The sequence below is a fragment of the Typopeltis vanoorti genome, chromosome 10, assembly GCF_054136105.1.
Source record: "Typopeltis vanoorti isolate ZY-2024b chromosome 10, IOZ_Tvanoo_1.0, whole genome shotgun sequence".
Classification (NCBI taxonomy): Eukaryota; Metazoa; Arthropoda; class Arachnida; order Uropygi; family Thelyphonidae; genus Typopeltis; species Typopeltis vanoorti.
The window spans coordinates 38050413-38066563 of NC_143558.1; the positions used below are offsets into that span (position 1 = coordinate 38050413).

Genomic DNA, 16151 nt, shown 5'->3' on the forward strand with positions numbered 1-16151 from the left:
AAGCATCACTTGAAGTCGTTTCTGCTACATAGTTAGGGGTGATCAATGTGGATTCATTTAGGCCTGTTGCACTCGTGATATCACATGTTATCTCTCATTTCTTGCAAAACATTTTATTATTCTTAACTTTAGGCTTTCCATTTTCATTCACTGATTGGATCCTTATAATTGGATCCAATTAGTGAATGAAATTCAATTAGTGATCCAATTGGATCACTAATTGGATCCTCACGATGCTTACTCATATTTTGGATGCTGTGTTACTTTTATCACGAAAAGAACACAAACTTGGTAAAATAATAGCACAATAAACACTCATATGCAACACATGTAATGTATTCCACCATTGGTCATGAAGGAATACATTACATTCAGCCAAATTGTACTTTTCATGTTCACTTAGCAGTATTCAGAAACCTAAAGTAGTCAGTTCATGAAAAATCATGTGTGAGCTAACAATTTTGCAATTTTGGTAATTTTATTGTCCTATTTGCCTATCATATAGGAACAAATTAGTATAATATAGATAAATAAACATAGAGGAAGATGATTCCAAAATGCAGACAGATCAGTCTGAGGGTGACAAGAGGATGTTAATAATGGGTGACTAACTATAGAAGCACGGACTAGAAGAAATAACATGAGTAAGGGGATCAAATTCTTTTAGCAACTTAGGGTCAACTACCTTATGCGACATCAGGAACACATATGATGGATTTAATATCATCTTATATGGTGATAACAGACGTCACCATGATGCCGGCAAAACTAATCAAGTAATTCTGATGTAGGGAATGACTATTCATTAGGAGGTCTACTTTAATAATAATTACATTTTATAAACAAGGAGACTAGTGTATCAAATATAGTGAATTATTTGGATTTTCTTAAAGCATTTGATAGAGTACTAGATAATAGACTACTGCTGAAGTAGGATGGAGATGAATAGTCACAGCTGATACCTTGGTTAAAAGAATGTTACCTACATTTAATGACATCAAGAAAAATGTAAGTAAGGAGTTGGGGTGCCATTTTGTTCTGGTACCACTGTTGGCATATCAATGATATGGATCAGGGTTGGGAGAGGAGATATTTAATTATTTGTTCATGATATTAAATTTCTGAAAAGCAATGTCCAGAAGTTCTGACATGATGCTGTTGCAAGAGCATTAGAATACAAGCTGATGTTTGGGCTGAAGAGTGGGGACTTCATTTCAATGCAGTTAACCAAAATAAAGTTGTACACTTTGGCCAGAGGAGATGGTATGAGGTTTATCATACTGGAACTTTCATTTAGGAGGAAGAGAAGGATCTGAGAATCTTGCTGGATAGGGAACTGAAGTTCAGGGGGATACACTGAGAAAGTGGTAAGGGTTATTCATAAAACTGCTGGTATAATGCAAAGAATTGTGACAAGTATGGATAAGGAGGTTATGATAGTTCCGATATATAAGTGACCAATCGAGCCTCATTTGAATATTTGTGCACAGATTTGGTCATTGGATGTACTGGTGATATGGAGACATGATAAGTAAGGGGAGAAGTGATATGACAGAGATGCGTAAGTTCATAAGAGGAGTGTATGAGATAGACACTAGGGAATTACTGCATTGTCACTAGCCTGATTGGCTTAGTGGTTAGTGTACATGCTCTCCAACAGGCACTGGGTTCGAATCCCATTGTGAACATAGATATTTGAGATTATCTTTAGGTGGGAAATGAATTTCATCATCTGGTGTGAAACCACTGCTCCACTTATTGGAGATCTGAAGTGGATTGAAAAAGTTAGATATTTGGTCTCTAGTCAGGTTTCTGGATTATGAAAAAAATAAATTAAAATACAAAAAATATATATATAAAATTGATAAAAATCAATGGAAAAAATTTTTAAAAAAAAATAGAAATTTTCTTCATTTAACATTATCTCATGGTAAATCATTTATTAAGAGAAGAGCAGAAAAGATGGACTCATGAAGTACTCAACCCATCTTGACAGAAGAGAATCATCAGCAAATAATTTACCTAACAATAACTTTAACCTCCCTACCGGCTGATGTGGATGAAATAGTAACACCAACTTGCACTTCTTATCCGTGTTATTCAATCAGTGTTAGAGCTTCGTATCCAGATTTAGCTGAACGTCTATAGATGTCGTGGCTGGTTGGGGGGGGGGGGGGTAATTTAAGTGTGTATTTATCATTTAACTTTTAATTCACTGTTTCTACATTCGCAACTTTTATTTTTACAAAAATCATGTTTCACCCAAATAATATTTGTTTACCTACTTTCAAGCTTTATAAAATTACGTGGGGCATCACTGACTTCTCTAAAAACTAAAGGGAGTTCTTACCCTAGACTATACTGCATGGTTTATTTTGGTTTAGATTATAGCTAAGGGAAATAAGATAAAAAGTCCAATGTAAAGGAATATGTTGCTTTATAAGAGACAACATGGTTTTGTGATGAGTAGGTCTCGCCTCAGTAAACTGCTTATAGCTTAAAATAAAGTGTCAATGGAGATGGATAAAAGAAATGGCTACTAAGTGATAGTGCTGAACTTAGCAAAGCCATTTGACAGAAGCCCATCCCCATTTGCTCTGTTACATAAAAAGAGCAAATGGGGATTGATATCAATCTGGTGATTTGGATTAGAGGGTGGTTGATGGACAGATATCAGAGTAGTTTATGGAGATGAGTTCAGGAAAGTCAGGTGACCAGTATTATCACAGGGCTCAGTACTTGCTCCTCTGTTTAATTTGTGCATCAACGATATAGAAAATGACCTGACAGAAAATATTTGGTTCTTTGCTAACAATGCACAAACTGGGAAGTGCAATAGTAAATGATGGTGATGTAGATCCTGCAGGTTGACTTAACTAGACTAGCAACATTGGCAAAGGTAAATAAATGGCTATCAGATTTTGTGGCCAAATGTAAGGTGATGCACTTTGGAAAGAAGAGGTCACAAACTGTGCACTACATTGATGGAAATGAACTGCAGGAATCTCATGAGGCCGAGGCACTTGAAGTGATTGTGGAACAAGAGTTGAAAGTTTAGGGGACATATTGCAAAAGGTAGCCAAAACAACATATCAGATTACATGACAGTTAAAGAACCCATAACAAGCAGAGATAAAGAAGTTATTGTTCCCCTTCATAGGGCTTTAAATAAGGCCACATCTAGACAACTGCATGCAGATTTGGTTACCTGGATTCCATGGGGATGAAGAAGTGGTGGAGAGGATCCAAAGATGAGTGACAAAGATTGTCGAAGGTTTATGAAATGCCTCCCTATGAGAACAGGTCGAAGGTCTGTGGACTTCAAAAACTAGCTGATAAGCGATAAAGAGGAGACATGATAGAAGCATATAAGTTATTAAAAGGGTTTTATAGGACTGATACTGAAGACTTTTCAGTACATGGCAAGAAGGGAGAGGGGTCAACATTGGAAATTGTGTAAGAGTGTGGTTAGTAAGGGTGTTTTTAGACTAGATTTTTTGTTTGCAGGGTAGAGAATATGTGGAATGGGGTGCCAGAGATGATTGCAAGGAATTTGTCAGTGAATGAGTAAGGTATATGATAGGTATTGTGTGAATAATGAAACTTTCCATGAAGAGTCTTCTAACTCCATGGAGATACCTGTATAATAATAAGCATATGATTCTGTTTCCAGCCAGTTTTTGCCTGTTTTGCAAGATGAAAACCCAACCCCTCAAAGCCTTGGAGGTTAAAACAGGCAAACCTTGTAATTCACATGAGACCAGCTAACTCACATTCAGCTGGGAGGAGATGAGAAAAAAAGGTTGCTTTTTGTATCACAAAAAGGTTCATACAAGAAACTTGCATCAAGGAATACTTATGTTCAGTTTATTCAAATTTTTTATGTGCATCAACATAAATAAAAATGTCCCAATATGTTCAATATTGGGACATTTATACACACACTACATGCCAAGGATAAATATGATAAAATAAGCATATGATACATAACATGATATATTAAGAAATAATGATGGCAAAAGATGGTGGGAGCAACATATGCTGAAGCTCAAGCAACTTAGCAGTAGCTGTGCTGGCATGCATTCAATTTCAAGAAAAAGATGCCATCTGTATGTCAGAGGAGTTAGAGATATAATTCACAAACTTTCTGAGATTCAGCAAACATATGAGGTATCAGTATGGAAAAGCAATTATGCATATGTATTCCTAAAAATAAGAGATTAAAAACTGCAATGAAATGTTTATTACAAAACAAAGCATTTGAGTAGTAGTAGTAGTGTGTGTAAACACACTATTTATCAATAATTGTCTGGACACTTTAGCAATTCACAATTGATATCAGCAGGAGAACCCTAATATTGAGTATGTCCACCTTTGGTTTTGTTCACTTCAAAGCCTCCCTCAAAGGGTGCACATCCCTTTGAGGGAGGCTTTACACCAATGTGCGGCAGACATCAGGTGGAATTTGTCTCCATTCCTCCATCACAGCAGCACTGAATTCAGTGACAGATCAAAGACGTGCTTCTCTAAACTCAATCACCAACCCAATTCATTTCATAGATGTTCGATGGGGTTGAATTCAGGACTCTACACAGGCCAGGGCAGTCGTTTAAACCCATCTCTTCATACCAGTCTATAACAGCTGCAGCTTTGTGGCATGGGGCATTGTTGTCTTGACAGTAACATGGGTCCATTCCATAACAACTCCACAGTGCAGGCAGTACCTCATTATCCAAAATATCAAGGCACAGAGCTGACTTCATGGAACCACAAACTATGACCAGTGGTCCCACTCCAAACCAGCTGAATGCACCCCCACACCATTACTCCACCACCACCAAACTTTACTGGGTACAACACACTGTGGTGACAAGCATTCACCAGGCTACCTCCACACTCACACCGTGTCATTAGAATGGAAATAGGTGAACCTTGAGTCATCATTCCAGAGTACCATTTTCCGCTGATCAATTGTCCAGTTCACACACACTCTTTGCACCAGGTCAGATGAGCTGCCTTGCTCGTTGTTGTGATTTTGGGCTTATGTGCTGCTGCTTTCCATGAAAACCTAGTAAATGGAGTTCTTTTTGGACAGCTCACCATGGTGTTACTGGCATCTGGAACTCATCACGGATAGTCTGTGTCGACTGAAGCCAGTTTTTGCGTGGCACCCATATTGGCACCCCCCTATCCCTGTCAATTATTTTCGGTGGCTGCCCTGGGTGTTTTCCTGCAGTAATGATGCCTGAACATCGCCATTTGTTGAACACATTGCCAACCATTGATTTTGGATTCTTCAGTTGAGTGGCAATGGCACGTATGGACATGGCACCAATGTGACAACTTATAATATCTCTCTTGAAGTCACCGAGTTCGTGGCATGTTACAATACCACTTTTAGGTTCCAATTTTTCCAGATAGCAAAGAATGAGTAGTGGCTTTTTTTTTTTTAAAGCACTATCTATCTATCCATATATAAACACATATGAGTACTTTGTGCCTCCTAAATGCTATTGCTAAAATTGGGTGTCTATACTGTAAACCTTTCACACACAGGAATGATAACTTCTTCCTACAATCTAGTACAGCAACAAGATGATTTTACTTGATCAGGTTAATTTCTAAACAGTTATAATCAGGCACAATCCAATATCTCAACTAACAATAAGAATACAATTAAATCATATCTTAGAAATGGAAATAAATTAATAATGCATAAGATATAAAGTAGCAGGAATATGAAATTACTGCACAAGATAATACCAATCCCATCCCATTAAACACACACCAAAATAATTAGAGAATGGAACTATTCTAGCAAAATAGCTCCACTCGCTCATTTAATAGAGTGAAATTATACAATATCCATCAATACTGGCTTGAAAGGTCTAGTTTAAAAATGTAAACTGTCACAATTTAGTTTCATAAAGATGCGAGAGAAAAAATGGTGTGTGTATTAGTATAGGGAGAGACACTGATGACACTAACCTCCTTATGAAGGAGCCCAAATCCAAAGCCGCCACACTCAAAGGCTTCACTAACCAACTGGCCAGCCAGCTTGTTATGACCACTTCTGATTGCTGTTATTATATGAGGAAATACAGATGTTTTCTATAAATAGAATGATTACGTTAGTTAGTTTTAAAATACAATCTGAATAAGTAACACGTAGACACAAAATACATATTCAGTATACTTTGATGGGGGGGGGGGGGGGGTCACGGGGATCAAAAATGATAATTCGATGTAGTAGGTATGCTATAATGAATTTACAACATCCGAAATTCATTACAACCTTCAAACAGCATTAATAATATGAAACTTATACAAGACTTTTTGGTAATTTGTTATACTGAGGTGAATTCACTAAAAACAGTACTTGTTATAGTCAGTTGATACATTTCAAAAATATGGCATGAATTATGAATAAAGAAAAGATAGTAATTTGTTTGAATAATTACCGTTTCCTGGCACTCAGGCGATATTAAAAATTATAAGCGAGACCAGGGTCAATGGCACTTTGTTTTTACAATATCAAATCAAAAATACAAGAGAGAAATTATTTGAGTTTTGTAGGCCTTTATTCCACTTTCTTTCAATGAGGTCACAGGTCAAAAGTAGTAAACAAATTATAAAAAAAACTTCTCCAAAGTGAAAAATTCAACTGTAATGCACCGCATGGCCATGCAGGTGAATCTGCTCTCTGTTTAGTCTCTGGAGTAGGATAAATGAATTATCTAACCCACCGAGAGTATGATATGTATAACAGGTATACTGCCTTTCATCACTTCCTGATTATGTATATATGTATGTATATTGGGAGTATACAGAGTACTACAATAATATTACATATTTAAGTTTGCACTTATTACTAACTTCCTGTCAACTCTTTTTACTTAAGATAAAAGATTACTACAGAAGGAGGCTTCCAACTTGAACAGCCTTTGGAAAATAACCTTAAATACTATTATAAGAAGATATCACAATCTCAGTTTAAAGAAAAATCTTTGACAGCTGCATACTTCTGATCATGATATATGTAAGTGAAGACAAAAAAGATAGACAAATTGGGTAATACTGGGGGGGGGGGGGGGGGGGGGGGATCACTGTTTGGTCTTCAAGACAGAAATTGTAATACTTGGGTTAGAACCCAGGGACAGAGACAATAACAGCTACAGAAAAATGCAAATTTAAAAAGAAATGGAAAACTAATATCAGAATAATCTACAAGAGATGGAAAGAGAGCTACCAAGAAAGACCAAAGAAACACAGAGGACAAGATGAAAGAAACAGATGAAGCTCAGTAGCAAGGAAGAGCAATGTAAAGAAGAGTTGAAAGAGATGAGGTGTGGACTACATTCAGCAGTGAACGGAAAATGACTGATGAAGTTATTCTTTCTAAAGTTGTCTCCAATACCTTAAGTTTAATTACTTTTACAAATTACTTGACTTTCTTACATTTTCCACCAGCACACTGGAGGATGTAACTTTAGATATTACGGAATAGGAATCTCAGAGTCAGAAGACTCATCACAGAACACCACCACATTATCCACACCTATTCTACCTTTCCTAGAATTGGCTGATGAAGTGCTCACAACAGACTCTGCCAATCCAATCTACAAACAAAAAATTCCAGTCCTGGATTAAAGTATGGTCAAGTTCCCTGGAAGGTTACTACATTTTTTGGTCAATTTCCAGTGATAATCCCCAGTTTTTGTCCCCTCTATCTAATAAAGGAAATTTCTTCAATCCTATAAAAAAACCTTTTAGAAATTTAAATGTTTCTATCATATATCCTCTTTTCCAACTATCAATTTTTGCAACTATTAAAATCCTCATTCCATTTCATAGAGATGCATTCCACAGACCACTCATCTCTTTCCTCTGAATCATGCACCTCTGAAACCGCTTTCTCATCTCCAAGAAATCTGCCGGATGTAGCCATATAATTTCCTTATCTCTACACTGATGTGTTTTCAATGAGTCTATGAGCATCTTGGCAATTTTTGATATGTCATTTGAACTCCAATTCCACTAACACTCTCAAACCCCTGGCTAAAAGTTTCTGGAGTACAGTTCAAGGTAGCCAGTACAAGGCTATTAATCTTTTCATCCCAAAATACATAACTTGACACTTTTCACTTAAAATAGTCTCCATTATCTCTTGCCCATACTCTCAGCCTATTTAATCCATCATTTTTGCAAGCTCTCAAAATGCCTTGAATAAATAATGTTACCCAATTTATCATCATTAGCAATTAACTCAATATTTCCTTTTGAATCATTTCTTGTATCATTTGTATACAAATTAAGGCATACTGTCGCATCTGTATTTTGCTCCTCCATACACTACTCTTTGATATCTGTCCATCATCATCCACCCTCATAACTATATTGTTACCATTTGTTCCAATTTGTGTAACGGATTTGGTTTCCAGTCAAATACCTACCTATGCAAAATCAAGCAGTATATTATTTAAAAAAATGAGTGAAATTACAAAAGCATGACCAACCTTTCAAATCCAACAAAAGTATCATATTTGTATCCACACATGCCTGAATTCCATCTCTGACCAACTTTCAAGACTTTTACCACTACTCCCAAGATACTATAATTTTGCAACAGAACTATTTTGCTCTCCTTTCCACTCACCTGAGACTAAAGTTAAATAGACTGGTCAGAGGCCATGTCAGTCCTTTTGCACATTCTCATGATGTGCAAAGGGACATTCTTTTTCTTCCTTTTACTTGCCACACAGTAAAAGAAATCTTTGGGATTTCCTTCAGACTGCTTGGCTAATTTCCTGTCATAATCTGATTTTGCCTTCCTTAACATGCTGATAACACTTCTTACCCATGCCTTGTATTGCTCATGAGCTACTTGTTCACATTTCTCATTAAGGATATATAATGAGAAATGTGAATGGCAGGCTCACAAAAGCTGTACAGATGCATGGCCAAGAAGCAGCCATTGCTTGACTGCACACAACATTTGCTCTCCATCTTACTATCAAAGAAGGCATACTAACCAAGTGTGCATTTGCCATAATAGTATTAATGCAGTAGTAGGTCAGTGTGTATGACTTTTAGTTTTAAATTTAATCCCATCAAGATGTCAGTACAAAAATTGATTCAAGAAAATCACAATGACTGTAAATTTTAAGTTATCCTGGTTAAATTAATTGACTCAAACCTTCGGACACTTATAACATAAAGCACATATGGGCAACCCCCGGCCCTCTACTTCTTTTGATCTGGCCTTAATCTATTTCAGCAAAGTTTGTCTGATTCATGGTGAGAGAAAGCGGCGTGTGTGTGAACGTGTTACAACGTTTCCGTTAGGTACTTGCATTGGTGTTGTGCTTTGTTCAGTGCCTACATTGATGTTATGTTCTGTTCAGGGCCAGAGGTGTAGAAGACAGTTTTGTTTGACAGTTCTGAATATCGCTTATAAATTTGTGACAATGTCAGGAGTTATTGCAAGAAAAAAAAAAAAAGAAAAGTAGATGCGGAGAATCGCCAATTTAATAAAGGTTTGCCTGTATGTTTGCTGCACAACAAATCCGTATCAGTCAACAAAGAATACAACTTGAAGAGACACTTTACTTCGAGACATGCGGATCACCCAAAAATTGATGGACAACTACGAAAAGATGAAATACAGAAGTTGAAGAACTTGGATACCCAGCAGCAAATGTTCAACAAGCAAAGAACACAGCACCACAGCATTGTCAAAGCCACCTTTGTGGTAAGCGAAAAAATGATAAGCATTCTAAGTCATTTGGTGAAGGAGAATTTATCAAAGAATGTCTGCTGGATGTTGCAAGTATAATATGTCCTGAAAAGAAAAAAGACTTCGAGAATATTCGTTTGTCGAGACGTACTGTTGTCCAACGGACAGACCTGGCGCTAGGGTCTTTGCCACCCGCATGCAAAGTCTATCTAAGCTCCCCTGTGGTTCTTCTACGATAATAAAAATTTCAATTATTTGAAATTTCTTAAATAAATTTTGACAAAACAGCCACATGTTGGTTCACTAAATGTAATGAACTGGGGGTGTTGACTAGGCAGGATAATCATTAAAAATCCAAATATTCAAAAAATTTTCAAAAGTTAAAGCAAATTTTAATAAAGCCAGTTCACTTTAATTGTTGAATATAATGATACAGGGATTATAGCCTTCTCACCAAGAAGGCTATAATCTCTTTAAATTTTAACTAAGAAATTTCTTAAATTTCTTAAAGTTAAAATTTATTTGAACTAAAGTTTAAAAAATTCTTGCATTTTCTAAATTCTCAGTAAGTTGTAAAATTTTTTAATAATTTTTATAAGTGAAACTATATTTTAGGAAAATTAAAGAAACTCAAGATAGATGAGAAAATAAGAAAAGAATTCAGAAATAATAATTAGAACATTTTATTAATATTAATACAAGTATTCAGAAAATAAAATCTTTACAGAACAGAAAATAAATTAAATTACATAAATATACTTGAAATTTTTTTATTAAAATTTTAGGGTTCTTTATTTCATATTCACCAAATTAGAAATAATGGTCTTAACGTCTAATTCCGCACTTACATCATTTTCAATAACTATCAATGCCAAACTAACAAGCCTTTTTTGTGACATACTTGTTCTTAAGTAGGTTTTAATCAATTTCAACTTGGAAAAGGAACGTTCACCGCTCGCTACACTAACAGGTAAGGTTAATAGCATTCTTAAAGAAATTGAAAAGTTAGGGGAAGATAAATTATTGGACACAATAAAATTAAGAATATTGAAAAGGTTTTGAATATTTAAATTATCCTTTCAAAAAATATCCCGGAAAGCACATAACTCTTCACATAGTTCTATTGCATTTACGTCTTAATTGTCGCCATCCATCAAGAGAATCTCTAAATCGTCACAATTTTTTCGTAAATCTTCGTTATTAATTTGTTACGAGTTGTTAAGTAACTGTACATAAATCTATACAATAAATTGAAATTATCATAATATGTTTTTAGTTGTTCAAAACGTTCTATTAACAAACACATTGCAACGTCTATAAGTGTATAAAACACATTCACTCTAAATTTATCTTCTGGCGATTGTGGCGTTTCGTCATGATGCTCGTAGTCAAATTGTCGTGTCTTCTTTCATCGTCCAACTTCCGTACCAGTTTTAAATTCTTGTTCTCCATCCACCTCTTCACTCAGTTCTTTTGCAGTTTTTAGAACCTCTTTAAAATTTGTATCTGATCGATACTCTTGTAAGAATATTTTTAACTTTTCGATAGATTCTAAAGTAAGGTGTAATGTTCATATTTTTGTCTTGAAGCATTTTACTCACAGGCTTTATTCTGTTAAGTAAATCATGCCAAATTATAAGAGAACAAATAAATTTGTAGTCCATTTTAGCACATAATGTTTGTGCTTCAATCTGAGTTTCTTTATTAAAATTTTCATTATATAAAATTTCAAAAAGTGCATCGTAAATTTCTCCAAACTGATATCGTAGAGGGTAGATTGCATTAATTTTACTTTTCCATCGCGTTTCTGATGGCTGTTTCAATGTTAAATTTTTTACGAACTTTAAAAGGATTGCCCAACGTCTGTAAGAGAATGAAAAGAAATTATATATTTCTTGAATAATTGCAAAGAAACTAATTGTATCTGCATTCACTTTGGCTGCATCGTTAATGATTAAATTTAGAGTATGAGCAGCACATGGCACATAAAAAGCTCGAGGATTTTTGTTCGAAAGCAATTTTTGGAGCCCATATTTTTTTCCTTTCATATTTGCCCCATTGTCATACTCTTGACCTCGCATTTCTTCAATGGGAATATTCCATTTTTCCAGTTGTTCCAGTACTGTTGCACATAAACCACGTCCTGTGGAATCTGATATATCTGCAAAACCTAAAGAGTTTTTCCTGATCTTGACAATTCCATTGTCACAGGAAACAAAGCGAATAATAATGGTCATTTGTTCTGTTTTACTTGCATCAGGTGTGTAGTCTAAAATTATGGAATAATATTTAGATTTTAAATTGATAATAAAATTGTATCCCTGATTGCATTACTTAAAGTTTCCAATATTTCATTTTGACTGTCTTTACTCAAATAGTGTACTCTAGTTTCCTTGTAGGGCCCTTGAAAGGGCCCTACAAGGAAATGATTTTTCATGATTTTCCATAACGGGATAAAACTTTGCAAACAGTTAGACTAATTTTAAAAAATTACCATTATTCCTTTCATACAATTTATCAGATGATCTGCGAAAAGCTAAATTTTGACTACCAAGGAATTTTATAATTTCAATCAAGCATTCTAAAACACTCGTCCAATGTTTCTTTTCCATTTCATACATGCTTTGAGTCTGGCAATCAATAGTAGTTTTGTTTTTTAAATTTTTATCAAGTTCCTTCCATTTTAAGAAATTTTTCATGTGAGCTAAACTAGTCTCATGTCTATGCAAAGTTGTCCTTACATTTCTCCAATCGTTAAAACCTTCTACAAGACTACTTTATTCAGTAGGTGCGAAAAGTTTGTAACAAAAGCAAAAAACAGAATTTAAAGTTTCGGAATAAATGAGCCATGTTTTTGGCACGAACTCCCCGTTTTCCATTTTTCTATTATAATACGTGTCGCCAAATTTATGACCACATGTATGGATATATTATATTTTTCTTTTGAACAGGCCCCTTTTCAATTAAAACAACTCTTAATTTTTCATCAATATTTCCCCAATCACCTGGATCTTCTAAATTTACAGAGACTAACAATGTGTTACTTTCGTGGTCAACTACAACTAAATCTTCTCCTAACTGTTTTTCACTTAAATCCTGTGTCTTGTTATCTCGTTCAACAGTTTTAATAGTACTTTCATTTAAACTGGATGATGTGCATGGTTTGTCAACTCTGATTTCTGATGTATCGAGTTGGTTTCAATCTGCATCAGAATATTTTAATATTTTAACAAATTTATTAAGAGCCCCAGTTTGTTTCTTAATATCTGCTTCTTTCGCAGCATGATGCTTACGATTTTCTGCACCAGATAACTTTTTTTTAATTTTTCATTACATTTCTATTTTATACCCACAAGAAATTATTACACAACACGACACAATAGTCCACACTGCGCTACTGTCAGTAGCCTATTGAGATACATACTGCTGTTATAAATCTACTGTTGCTATCCTGTCATTACTGCGACAGTGTAAAATTTTATTATTATTTTAACTTTGTATACTTGTAATTTCTATTAATTACTTGTGATGTCTTTTTTCTTTACTTTATACTTTATTCTCCATTATTCCAATATAGCTGTGCACGCTTTCTCTCTCTCAGAATCTCTCGTTTATATTATTACGTGCTATGTTTACAAGTCAAATCAAAAAGTCAAATAACATTTATTTACATTAATATGAAATGTACACGAATTTAAACGTTAGGGAGATTGTTTTCTCTATCCTTCTATAAAAACTCTTTAGCAAAATTTAGAACCTTTTTTCTTCAACTTTAAAATACTTTCTTTAACACAAAACGTTATCTACTATCAGTTTACAAATTTTACTTATTAAACTCCAAGCTTACTCGCAAAGAGGTTATCTAAATCTCTCTGTTAAGTTATCTTTACAAATTTGATATCAACTTCTAACATGCCAATTGATTCTCTTAAGGACACTTCTGAATCTTATTAAACATACATCTTAAAAGTCTTTCTAATACAACTATAAGAGAAATTATATAAAAGTTTTGAACTTACAAAGGCTCTGTATCTCACAATTAGTCAAAAGTCTTTCACTAAAAGTTCTATGACAATTCTTTCATCTCAGATCTTCATCTGGAATTTTGGCTTCGGCTATATCATTTGGGAATGTAACGGGACTCGTACAGTTCCGGAAAAATGTTATTCTCCCACGGCGAAAAGAAAAACTTACGAGCGAAAGTACTTCAGGAAATTTTCCTCGCCTTTTCTCCTCTACTTGGGCTCGCCGAAAATGCCTAGACGACTGTCGTCTCAAGTAGCTTGAATTGTCGCCTCTAAGAAACTGAAAATGCCGCCTCCAAGAAAAATGAAACTGTTGTCAACTGTCAATCAGGATCCCTCTGGACTGGAAACTTTTCTCTTCTACGGCGTTTGGGACTTCTCCTTTCGGCAATTTGAAAGCCCAATCTGTGGCCTAGAAGCCGTTTCTCTCTAGCAACGTCTCGAACCGAGAAGCTCCTTTCTGGAAGCGGAAAACTCCTCTCACAACCAACATCTGGATCTGGGATGCTCTCTGACGATGTCTGGAACCGAGCAGCTCTGTCTCTCCTCAGCAACGTCTGGAACCGAGCTGCCTCCTCTTTGACAGCATCTGGAACCAGGCAGCCTCTCCTGTCACTCTGTGGACGTCTCTGGAACCGGGGCTCCCTCTACTTCTGCAGCAATCTCTGGATCCGTGCAGCCCTTTCTGTCTGCTTCAGTCCCTTTTTATTATACCTCTTCTGAGACCTTGCATGAAGTTCAGCAACCCCCAAAGAACCAGTATGATTCTTTGGGGGTTGCCAAACCGAGAAGCTCCTTTCTGGAAGCGGAAAACTCCTCTCTCAACCAACATCTGGATCTGGGATGCTCTCTGACAATGTCTGGAACCGAGCAGCTCTGTCTCTCTTCAGCAACGTCTGGAACCGAGCTGCCTCCTCTTTGACAGCGTCTGGAACCGGGCAGCCTCTCCTGTCACTCTGTGGACGTCTCTGGAACCGGGGCTCCCTCTACTTCTGCAGCAATCTCTGGATCCGTGCAGCCCCTTCTGTCTGCTTCAGTCCCTTTTTATTATACCTCCTCTGAGACCTTGCATGAAGTTCGGCAACCCCCAAAGAACCAGTATGATTCTTTCATCTTAAGTTTCAAGTTCGGCATGCCTTTTGTTCTCCTCTGCTTTCTTTTAATTGTAAGTTGCCGGCCATCGGAAAGTTGTTGGAACCTTTCTGACTGACTTAGCAGTTGTTTACACTTAGAGCCTGCAAGCCTTTCTCATATCTCATACAAACAAATTTTAATAACAATCTTTCTAATGCCGCCATGTAGATCTATTACATGCAGCTTCGGCGATATAAACATTGCCTTTGTTTTTAACACTCTAACATATTCTTATTAAAGCAGTATATACAGTTAACTTCCAGAGTGTTATTTACAATAACATCCAAAACAAACTATACAGAGACAAATGGTTTATTTTTACAATATTCACATGGGACTTAACCTAAGTAAACAATGGAATGTAATGTCCATTGAAATATTTAAGCTATAATTGAGTTTTTACATATATATGATACCATATGACTGGTTACATAGCAACAAATGTTTTGTACGAAAATTCGTTTGTGCGCATAAAATCTGTTCACCATTTCACTTTAGATTCTGGAGGCAAGCATTTAGCCTGCTCTCACTGCAAAAACTGTAAACAGCCGGCAATATACAATTTTTTAAAAAATTTTTATCTGGTATATCCGGCCTTATTTATTTTAATATCGATCATTCTAAGAATTTTTTGTTTTTATGATAAAAATTTTGTTTCTTAAAAATGAACTTATGACTCGTGCCCCTGCGCCCCCTTCGTAGCGGCACCCGCATGCCCGCTTCCGCCGGCCCTGCCGATGAATAGACATTATGGCTGATGATATCAGAAAAAAGTTTAAAAGAGAAGATTGCTAGATTGGAAGCATTTTCAATTGCTTTGGATGACAGCACCGATGCCTCCGATACAGCCCAACTAGTAATGTTTATTCGAAGAGTTGATGCGAATTTCAACATCACAGAAGAATTATTGGAGCTCCAGCCGTTAAAAGGAACAACTACTGGTGCAGATATATTTGAAATCGTCAACACAGTCTTCGAGAGATTTGGGCTTAAATGGAGTTCACTATCTGGCCTGTTCACTGATGGAGCCCTGCAATGGTTGGTGCATAGAAGGGATTTAATGGAATAGTTCATGAAAGAGCAATAGAACTACAGATCCATCTGGAAAATTTAACAAATTTTCACTGCATTATCCACCAACAAAATCTGTGTGCAAAATCGATTAAATTCACAAATGCTGTTGTAGTAGCCAGTATTAACTTTATTAAGTCACGTGTGCACTTAATCACCGCCAATTTAAGGAGTATTTGGCAGAT

General features: G+C 35.8%; 1 protein-coding gene across 1 annotated transcript in view; it reads right to left on the reverse strand.

Moving 5' to 3' along the window:
• Positions 1–16151, reverse strand: part of LOC150102348 (poly [ADP-ribose] polymerase tankyrase-like) — a 1002656-nt gene that overhangs the window by 731756 nt on the left and 254749 nt on the right. The window contains 1 exon segment of the mRNA XM_090399561.1: positions 5989–6111. Within this exon segment, the coding sequence (XP_090255687.1) occupies positions 5989–6111 (123 nt within the window).